The sequence below is a fragment of the Dromiciops gliroides genome, chromosome 2 (assembly GCF_019393635.1).
Source record: "Dromiciops gliroides isolate mDroGli1 chromosome 2, mDroGli1.pri, whole genome shotgun sequence".
In the NCBI taxonomy this organism is placed as follows: Eukaryota; Metazoa; Chordata; class Mammalia; order Microbiotheria; family Microbiotheriidae; genus Dromiciops; species Dromiciops gliroides.
This window is the reverse complement of record NC_057862.1, coordinates 679,390,792-679,402,032: the sequence shown is the minus strand read 5'-3', so window position 1 is coordinate 679,402,032 and position 11,241 is coordinate 679,390,792. Positions and strand designations below refer to the sequence as shown.

Genomic DNA, 11,241 nt, shown 5'->3' with positions numbered 1-11,241 from the left:
GCCTCCGGTATCTGGCCTGCTTGTGAGCTGGCATCCAACCTCGGTCCTTTAGGTTGAACAGGTTGAAAGCAGAGGGGAGGATAAGGACCGATTCCCAGCTCTCTATCCAGCCTGTCTCTCCAGGCCTGCTTCTCCATCTGTTTCGGGTGGTTGTGAGCTTTGCACATTCAGAGGATGCAAAGGCCCTCTTCCTGGATTCTCTGCTGCCATGACATCACCACTGTCCTTCCCTGTAAATTGGGGATAAAAAGGCATCTATCCCTTCCCCCAGGGCTTGGTATAGAGCAAGTACTTAATAAATGATTGTTTATTCCCCTCCCCACCCCTTAAGCCCCTCTAAAGGCTAGTGTTCCCTCTAACTCCCAGTTAACTGGCGTTTATTTTTTTCACTTATAATGTGGACGGCTCCTCAGATGGGATGTAAAGTCCCTGAGATGAGGGACGGTTTCAGTTTTGCACTGACCTTATTGGTCCTTAATAAATGCTTCTCCCTTCCTTAACCTGATACCGTGACCTCAGACAAAGAATTTCCCTGTTCCAATCCTTGTCCCTAGAAGGTCCTGCCTGCTCCTTGAAGAATCCCAGCTGTATGTCTTCAGCTTCCTTTGGCCCATGGCTTTGCTCAAAACCCTGAAGGCATTGCCTCTGCCCCTGGAAACAGTCCAGAGGAGAGAGCCGGGCAACAGGCTTCCTATGGATGAAGTGTAGAGACAAAATTTACCCAGGAAAAGTCTCCTGCCCCTTCCCTCCTCTCTCCCTCTATCTGAGCCATACACAGGCAGCTGGGGTGTAGAGTGTAGATTCAGAGGAGCAGGAGAAGGGGTTTGTTAGTGTAGTGAAGAGAACAGAATGGGCATTGGGGCCCCAGGACAGCCAGATGCTGTGCCAGCCTCCTCTCTGCAGTTTCCCTCCTCTCTCTAGTAACCAAATGGCCTCTGTCCTTAACAACCTAAAGATGATTCTCCTAAGATAGAAACAAGAAACAAAGCAAGTGTTCAAGGGGCTGCCCTGTGCCCTCTCTGATGCCCACTCCAGATCACAGAAACGTAGACTGGCATGGGCCTAAGTTGGCATACAGTCGAACCTGCCCTTTTTATGGAGGAGGAAACTGAGAGCAGCTAAATAACTCATGCACAGCATAGTAGGGTGGATGTGGTGGCTCCACGGAGACCTGGGTTCAAATCGCTGCTCTGACATTCACTTCCGTAGTGACCAGAGCCAAGGCACTAACCATTCAAATCATGTCTCCCCTGTGCTCTAAGAAATGCTGAGCTGGTTGCTTTTAGAAAAACATGGAAAAACTTGCATGAAATAAGAAAGAGTGAATTGACCAGAACCAAGAGAAGGTTGTATCCAGTAACAACACTATTGTGCCAAGAACAACTCTGAGAGACCAAGCCCTTCTGAGCACTGTGAATACTCTGGATCAAGTAGAAAGGGCCCATGAGGAAAGACGCCATGCCATCTACCTCCAGATGATAAGGAACAATCTGGGGCCCAAAGAAACACAATGAGATGTCACCTCCTCCCCATTCCCATGCTTTTGCAGAGGTGGCGATCAATGGGTATGCAACATTGCATATAATGTCTTGAGATGGGGGGGTAATTTGGTTTGGCTAATTTTTTTCCCCTCTTTCTCTTAATTTTTTTTTGGTTTCTTTTTGGTGGGGCAATGAGGGCTAAGTGACTTGCCCAGGGTTACCCAGCTAGTAAGTGTCAAGTGTCTGAGGCCAAATTTGAACTCAGGTCCTCCTGAATCCAGGGCTGGTGCTTTATCCACTGCACCACCTTGCTGCCCCCTCTTAATTTTTTAAAAAAGAAATTCTTTGATATATGGATTGATTCTGTGAGACAAGGGAAAGATGGGGGAGGGGAATCAAAGGAATGTATGAGTAAATGTAAAAATTAGAAACCTATTTTAAAAGCAAGGAAATTCAAAGGAATAAGGAGGTGGAGAGTGAGCAGAGACCTGGCTTGTTTTTGTCTTTGTACTAAGCTGCCACTTAGATCAGGCTTTGAGCAGTCACACGCTGCCAAGTGTCCAACATGGGGGCTCTCCAAAATTAAAAAATGTGTGCTTTGGAACACTCTGAAGTTGAGTCAACAGTATTTGTGTTTCTTCCACTCCCTTCTAAAATCTGAAGTTAGAACCAGCTCTCTCCATGCCGCAGGCTTTAATGTTTGCATCCTTTTCTCTTTTTATCCCCTTTGTGCCTAGCCATTCATGCACTCAATGAGGCCAACTTAATCCTGTCATTGCCTCACTTGACCAAGTCTGAGGGGCCCCTGCTGGAGGATTCACAGCAAAGTTATCTGGGGAAAGAATCATTCTCTGTTCCTCGTGGGCCCCAAAGTCTGCAGAGCTCCCACATGGACTTAACAACAGCCCCATGAAGGGGTTACAACAGGTGTTACTGTCACCCCTATTTTAATTCAGGGAGGGTAGGTGATTTTCCCAGGGACACACAGCAAGTCAGTTTCAGAGGCAGGACCTGAACTCATCACTTCTGGACCATCACTACAGACCCCTACCCATCAGCAAGACCAGCTCTTCCCTTAGAACCTTAAAATATAAATAATTCAGACCCTCCCACACATTTACATTACCATATAAACCACATCTTCTCTTAGGTTGTCCCTCAGCCAGGAATCATATTTTAAGAGGATATTTTGTTACTAAGAAGAGACAATAGTTATGGGTGAGTCAACAGCCTTTTATTAATCAATGACTACAGAAACCACTCGCCAGCAGCCAAGAAGCTGACATGGGCCAAGTGCCTTTCAGGAAGAGAGGGACAAAAAATATTGGTAATGAACCATAGTAAAGGCTGTGATGCACCACGTGGGGGCTGTCAGCGTTTCGTGGGATTTCCGGAAGCCAAGACTCTCGTACAGTCTTCTCGCTGGGTAATTCAAGCTGCTGGTGCTCAGGACGATGCTACTGTAGCCCCTGTCCTGGGCAAATTGGAACACCGTCTGAGTCAAGGTCTTGGCGATGCCCTGGCCACGGTGCTCCCGTCTCACAGATAAGTGGAGCAGCTCCAGATGTTTGTGTCCTGAAGCATCTTGTGCTGGCGGGCACACACCAGGCCCACCACCTGACCCCCTGACTCTGCCACCCAGAAACCGGATCCTCTGTCATTGAGGTAGGATGCCTGAATGTCCCACATGTCAGTGTGCAAAGCGTGGTCTACATAATCGGAGAAGGGATACCGAGTGACCAGCCACAGGGCAGCCAGGAGGCCCAGGAGGCCCAGGACAGACAGGAGGAGGGAGCCAGAGCCAAGGAGCAGGGCCCCCGCACCCCCCAGCAGGAGCATGAAGCTTCGGGGCTGCTTCAGCCAGTGCTGGAAGGTTGGAACTACTCCTTGCAGAATTCCCTCTGCAAATATGGCCCTCACCACATGCCAGTCCTGGTCCTGGTATCTCCGGATTTGGCAGGGAGCCATGAAAGCTGCTTCTCCTGTGTCCTAAGGGTCCTGTGGATGAAATCCAAGTGAGCCTTGCTGATTCTCCCAGTTCCCTCCTGCCTGCCTTAATCCCTCCATCTCTCCTCCCATAGCCCCCTTCCGGCCTCTGAATCCCAGAGGACACTTTGGGTGGGAGGGAAAAGGAGCTCCAGTTCAACCCTCTGCCTGCTCCAGATGTTCTTCCTGACCTCCAGAGACTAGGAATGTTTATGGGGGCAGACGCAGCTGGAGACAGGGAGAAAGAAGTAACATGGTTCCCTCAGACCCACCCAGGACCAGATCTTCCAACAGGAGTGGACTGCTTGCCTCCCCAATCCCCAGGCTCCAAGGCAGAGGATGTCCCCAAAGTTGCCCTCTCCCTCTCCCCTCACCTGTGTTCCAGACTCTTCTGTTGTTGCTGAAGGGAGCTGCCTCGCTGTACCAGTATGTAGCAAATTCTAACCCGTGCTCCTTTCTAGCCACTCCCCAAGGTCTCCATGGGAACTCCCCAAAAAGCCTGGCAGAGGACAATGGCTTTCCTTATGCAAGGAATCTCTGGTGGCGGCAGGGTCCTCAACCTCTCACTTCTGGGGCTATCTGCCCTACTTTCTCCTCATTGAAGACTTTGGGGGTCTTCCTTCATAGTTGCCATTTCAGAAAAGAAAAAAACAAAATAAACTACGCTGAGATACTTAAATATATGTACATATCTACAGTTTTCAAAATAGCAACAAAGAATATCTCTATTATTTAATTTATAAATTGTTTTAAAAATTTTAATTAATATTATAAATGGTCATAGGGCAGGTGGGTGATATAATGAATAGAGTGCCAATCCTAGAGTCAGGAAGATAGTTCAAATCTGCCCTCAAATGCTTATTAACTGTGTGACCCTGGGCAAGTCACTTAACTCTGATTGCAATTCCCTCACTGTAAAATAAGTTGGAGAAGGAAATGGCAAACTGTTATGGGCCTAGCACCCCAGAAGTTTTCTGGGGTACATCAAAGAACCTTCTCCTTGAGAAACTTTCCCCAAAACAAAACCACTCTCATATCTTTGCCAACAAAACCTGAAATAACCTCACATAGTTGGACATTACTGAAAACCACTGAACAAATAAATTATTATAAATATTTATTTTTATTTTGTTCTTAGTGGGAACATGACCTAGTGGGTACAATCCTGTGTTTGGAATCAAGGAGGGGTGGGAAAAAGAATTGTCTTTACAAAACCCAAAAAATACTCTATTTCAGAAAAAAAACCCACAAAGCAATATTAAAGATTAATGGAGGAGGGGGCAGCTAGGTGGCACAGTGGATAAAGCACCAGCCCTGGATTCAGGAGGACCTGAGTTCAAATCCAGCCTCAGACACTTGACACTTACTAACTGTGTGACCCTGGGCAAGTCACTTAACCCCAATTGCCCTACCCAAAAAAAAAAAAAGGTAATTTAGTGAGAGAAAAACAAATCCTAAATAATTAGTGAGCCAAAGAACAAATCATTGAAAAAGTTAATAGCTATGTAAAATAAAATGTTAATGATGAAACAACTTGCCAACTTTTCTGAGATATGCAGATAAAGCAATCCTCAGGGTGGGGGAGGGATCATACCACTAAAAATATACATTACAAAATAAAAAAGAATATGATTAATGAACTGAATATACATTTTTAAAAGCCAATAAATAAAGTAGGCACTGTGAACTACAAATTTACTGAGAGCTCCCTGATCCCCACTCACTCCCCCTTCCCAGTGTATGGGATAGGTGGACTTGAGTCAGTTCAGATTCTCAGAATGGGGTCTGGAAAGTACCCAGCCCCCAGTCCCCGTTATAGTCAGATTATTTTGTTCATGTTTAATTCTATTGCTAATAACAGAAATCATGTATCTTGCTTTATTGAACCTGATGTATCCTGGTACTACCAAGCCCCCTTGCCTACATTCCAAACCCCCAGTTCTTGTTATGGGTTAGTCATGCTGTTGCTACAACATACCTCCCCGCATCTTGCTCTATGACCAGGCAGGAGAAGATGTCTCTTGCTAGTGTGGACCCCACCCAGTTACTACCTCTCCCTTATTGCATCCCTCATGGTACCAGATCCTGGTACCATCACTCCCTCCTTCCCCCTTGCCCCTCCTTACCCGGGTTGAGTGGTTTGGAGTGGTTTCACCCCTCCCGTGGTGTGACCTTTCCCCCTCCCCTTTCCCCCCAGCTCTCCGACATAGCTGAGCATGCATCCATACCCTCATCGCAAGCTGAACACACATCTTGGGTGAGACAGGATTGGATATTAGATTGTGAGCTCACCCTGTGCACAAGGGACCCCCCCCCCACAAAACTTCCATAAAAACCCAACTCATGAGCCCATTACTGTGCTCCTCCCTTGCATGGGGTCACCCATTCTCATGAGAATGTAATAAATCTGCCTCTGCTTGACTTGGTGGTCTTCTCGAATTATTTGGGTAAACCGAGGGAATTTTGTCCCAAACACCAGGTAAATGAATTGCCTGGGGCTAACCAATCTTTGTCAATTCCAGATTCTTGATTGCTTATGGATCTCCCCCAAACAACCTATCCCTTCCCAAAGATTCCCAAGCTCACTTCCTGGACTTTAGGTTATTATGCAAAAAGGTTCATTTATATTAAATTGTTTCTGTCTGTGAGAAACTTACTTTTCCCAAGGGCAGTTTCATAGCTCCCTCTGTTCTGTTACCCCATAAAAATCCTGTCTTCGGTTCCCATCTTTGGGTATTCCTAGCCCGTCTGCCGGGATTAAAGACCTTATTTCTCCTATATTGATTGTTTCCTTAATTTACAGGTTAACAGCACAAAAGAGGAGATATTTGAGGGAATTAAAGGAAGTGGGACAGCAAGTGGTTAATTGTGGGAAGTGAGCAAACCACAGTGACTCCATCTTGTGTGACTCAATTCTGGAGCTAGCTCGGTTCCCTTTCTATTCAATTATGGATTCATTCCAATTTCTTTATTGTGAGAAAACTTTATTCAATTGTAGAAATTGGGAGAAAACCTTATTGCACTGTTTGAGCCTTGTCCTGTATGGCTAGGAAACTGGACCACCTTTATTTTCTGTTTAGAGACCAAGGACCTAGGTCATACTGACCCAATCAGAGTAAAAGATTGATACAAGGAGTTTCCTTGTAATTGTACAGCTCAATCGACCCACGTGTCTTATCTGAAAATTGGCCCCGTACTGATCAATCAGTTATTATTTCCATATTTCTTTGATTATTTACAGATGTTTTGGGGAAAGTGTTATAGGGCTAGCATACCATAGAAGTTCTCTGGGGTACATCAAAGAACTTTCTCCTTGAGAAACTAAACCAAAGGACAGACACAGCTAACCAGTCTTCCCCACCCCTCAGGGAGATAGGATTGGGTGTGGCTGCTGCCTTTGTGTCATGAGGAGCAGAGAGATGGCTTGAGAGATTCAGAGCTGCCCCTCACCCAACTTCCCCCAGCCACCAAAAGTGGGGGATGGTCCTCCCCCAATAGGGGAACTTTATGTAGTCAGAAGATCACCTCATCGTAGTCAGATCACCTCATCAGACCACCATCAGTCCTCTATAAAAGTATCTGCCTATCTCCTGCTCGAGGAGATTGGTATCTCAGAGCCATGCTCTGTACCATGCTTTCTCCCTGTGTCAAGATAATGGAATGTGATAGATGAGATTTAGCAGATACTCAGGGGCCCACCTGGAGACTGATTTAAACAGATTGAATTGGATAAGGCAACTGACTGTTGATGGCTTACTAGATTGTAAGCACACCTGGCTGGTACTTAAGGGTACTTAACAAGGTATTGTTCTCAGAGCTAAAATCTTTGAACTTTACATTGAGACCACTTTAGGGTCCAGTGAACCAATGAATTTGAATGACACTAGCCAATCAGCTTGAAGAACCTCCCATTTATGGGCGGGGAAGATGAAGGAGGAAGCAGACGCTGGGGAGAGAGTTCTGCACTTTTTTGGTGTGAGAGATCAGCGTGGTGGCAGAGGGCTTCAGAAGTGGGAGCTTGGGAAGGCTAGGATTGCCAGGCTGTAGGAATTCTGTTCTCAGTCTTTCTCTTTCTTTTACTATCTTTCAATAAACCCTTAAAAAACTCATTTATCAGTGATTTTAGTCAGGTTCCTCCCAAAACTGGGGGGACAGATTAGAACCCACATTTAGAATTTTAAATTACACATCCCCATGAGAAATCCAAGGATGTCTCTCTTGGTTTCCCTTCTACAGCCCCTAAATAAACTATTATTTTATTCTACTGGATTTGTATGCAAGAGGGTGTAATTCTTTAAAGAGGAATTCTTAAGAACCCCCAAACCCCAACCTGTACTCCAAACCCCCCACCTATTTCCCCATATCAAAAGGAACACCTCTTTTTCTGATTTCAGGGAATTGAACCTGTTCATTATCCCCCTCCTAACTTGGACAGTCCCTTATCTTTCATCCAATGAGAAATAAGATTACCTAATGTCATATTTTTTCCTTTTAATTAATTGGTCTAATGTGATTAAATGTTTTTAATGTCTCTCCCTGTATTTGGGTTCAGGATTAAGGTGAAGATGTCTGGTCCTGGTTTGCTGGGCATTTAGTATGCATTGCTCAATAAATCAATATACTTGGAAGATAGAACCTTTGTTTCCTCAGTCATTTCATCTTCATCTGGGGCCTTAAAAGGTAGATGAATATTAGAAGATCATCCAGGCATAGGCCTAGCTCACAAGCCTGTGTTTGCCCCCTCTATGAACTCCCAGATGTTTTCTGCTAACTCCAGCTATAGCTTAACATGGGAAATTGCCCCTGTTCTGACCGAGAGTGGGAACGTGAAGGAGGATACCCTATTGGGATTCTGTCCAGGTCCCTTCTAGGCATATCTCACTGATTAAAGGCCTAAGGTTCCCAGGAACTAGCCATTCCTAGGGACTATAAACAATTCCAGAAGTAGTCCTGGGGGGTTGGCTCCCCCTCAGGAGTATGTCTTGAGAAACTAAATGTTTATTCCAACTTCTCTGGCAGTGATTCTGAGGGAACTCACTTGGTGTCAGTCATAAAATTGGCTCATCATACAAGCTGCTATTGTGGCTTCAAGCCACTTTTTTTAAAGGCACTATACAAGTGAAAGTAAGCCCTGGCCCCTTTGGAGTCTCACCCCTGGAGAGGATGCTCAGCCCGGGATGTTCCCAATTGGGACTCTGGGAGGCTGTACTGGGACCCCCAGCCAAATGGACCCAGGAGTTGGTGGTTCCCCGATTTGGTGATGTATTTCTCTTTAAATCTCTACATAGTGGTCACTTTTGCTTTAATAGTTACATTATTAGGCTGCTTACTTTATTGCTGTTGCAAAATTAATATCTCTTTTCCTGTACTATAATATTCATTAAATCTAATTTTCTTCATCTGGTGTTGGAGTGTCATTTTTGTAGGAGCAAATCCAAGCATTATCCTTAACAATACAGACCTGATGTGCCCATTCATCCTGATGTATATCTTGCCCCTGGCCCCAGATGGTTTTGGAGAGAGAGTGATGTTGGTGACTTTGCACAGCCTTCCCTCACTTAAATCTAATTCACTGCAAGTCATAAACATCACCCTGACGTCATGGTCCTCTTCAAGGATCAAGGACACGAGCAGCTAGGAGGTGCAGTGGATAAAGCACTGGCCCTAGATTCAGGAGGACCCTAGTACAAAGCTGGCCTCAGATACTTAAAACTTACTAGCTGTATGGCCCTGGGCAAGTCACTTAACCCCCATTGCCTCTCAAAAAAAAAAAAGGATCAAGGACAAACAATAATCGCATATTAAAAGTTAGAAGAGAGATAGATAAACTAAAAACCAAAAAGAACTAGAGAAATAATAAAACCAAAACCTGGTTCTTTAAAAATACTAACAAATTTTATAAAAACTTGGCCAAACTAAAAAAAAAGAGGGCAGAAAAATCAAATCAACAAAATAGAAACTACATAAGGCAAAAACACAAGAAAACCAGAAAAAAAAATAAAAAAGAATTATCAGAGCCTGCCATTCACAGGTATATATGTTAACAAACTGCAAATACAAAATAAATAGAAGAATAACTTCAAAAAATATGAAATACACAAACTATCACATCTTAATCAGCCCAATCTCAGAAAAGGAAATTTACCCAGCAGTAAGAAAACTATCAAAGGAAAAGCAAAACAAAACCAGATCCTGTTAGATTCACAGGAGAATTCTACCAAACTTTTAAAGAACAATTAGTACAAATGCCACACAAATTATTGTCAAAATTGAGAAAGGAAGCACCCTACCAGATTCTTTTTATTAGACAAATATAGTGCTAATAACTAAATTAGAGACAAATAATGCTCAGAAGGACTATAGACCTATGTACAGGGGTGTACTGGGAAATATTTAACAGCGGTCTCTCCAAAAAGTACTTTCAAGTTTACTTGACTTAATGCTTTTTCCAACACTTTCTTTAGTCTAGGCAATCAACAAAAGAATAAATTGAACTCTGATTTGTAGCATTCGCCTATTTCCAAGGTGGAAATGCTTGCCCTGAATGTGTTGTTTTTTTTAACATCCATCATTACTTTATTACTATGACAGCCAACAACATTACAATGTAAACTTCCTCTTGGAGATACATTCTCTAATTTCTTTTAGCATTTGGCCAAGACATCAATGTCATTTGAAAGTAACTGGTGTGTTATTCAGTTCTGTCTTTGTACTAAAGAAACCACTGAATAAACATTCAAGTTTTATCCACCTACATGGCTCTCAAGCAGCTGAATAGAAAGTGATCTGTCTATTCACACCCAGTGAAAGCTTAGAGCAGTCCCTTTTAGCTGGTGAAAGTAATTGGCACTTAGTCAGAAAGGAAAGGCTCTGAGTTCAAATTACAGATACAAGGGGAAGCTAGGTGGTGCAGTGGATAGAGCACCGGCCCTGGAGTCAGGAGGACCTGAGTTCACATCCAGCCTCAGACACTTGACATGTACTAGCTGTGTGACCCTGAGCAAGTCACTTAACCCCAATTGCCTCACCAAAAAAAAAAAAACCCAAAACAAAAAACAAATTACAGATACAAGAACTATGCACCCTAACTGACCATTGTCAGTAGAGGTTGAGGGCTGACAGACAATGGGAGATGGATGATGCCTGTACTTACTCAGTCCTGATGATTCCGATGACCTTAACAACTGGAACTATAATTGCTCCCACTACCCATAATTTAAGCTCTAGAGAAAATTTTCTCCAAATCTTGGAAAAATCTTATAATAAAAATGTTCTTGTAGGATGTTCCTCAGTGATTCCTTTACTGGGCTTTGGTTTCTGACTCATGATCATCTTGTTCACATTTCACCCAAATTAAATACCCACACAGTCACTCAGTTGTCCCCAATATTTGTGTTTTTTTTTAATTTATGCAACAAAACAAGCATTTCTATAATATAGTATTGAAAAAGATTATTGCACACGAAACCATTCCAGTTTTCAGCTCACACTGATAATTTGGCAATTGACTCTTGCAAGTCGGCTCTAGAACTATCCCTGCAAATATCATTAATGAGTTCAAAATTTGTATATTCAAACCCATGAAACAGATTATAACAATTTATGTTGTCAACTGGACCAGAACCGGCCTCTAACCGAACAGGTGGCCAGAATTGAACAGAGCAGACGAGAGGCAGGTGAGTCAGGAAATAAAGAAAAGTTTAATTTTTCAAAGTGAGGAAAACAGTTTGTAAGCAAAGACACCTGTGTGGGCTGCCCCTAGTGGCAAGGCCTA

The 11,241-nt window shown here is 43.7% G+C and overlaps 1 protein-coding gene across 1 annotated transcript; it reads right to left on the bottom strand.

The window, feature by feature from the left end:
* Positions 1-2,751: 2,751 nt before the first annotated feature.
* LOC122740363 (N-acetyltransferase 8-like) lies at positions 2,752-4,284 on the bottom strand. Its single transcript, XM_043982467.1, is given in 3 exon segments — positions 2,752-3,077; positions 3,080-3,479; positions 3,842-4,284. Coding segments are annotated over 2 exon segments (666 nt in total). The 5' UTR covers positions 3,450-3,479; positions 3,842-4,284; the 3' UTR covers positions 2,752-2,781.
* Between the last annotated feature and the right edge of the window lie 6,957 nt (positions 4,285-11,241).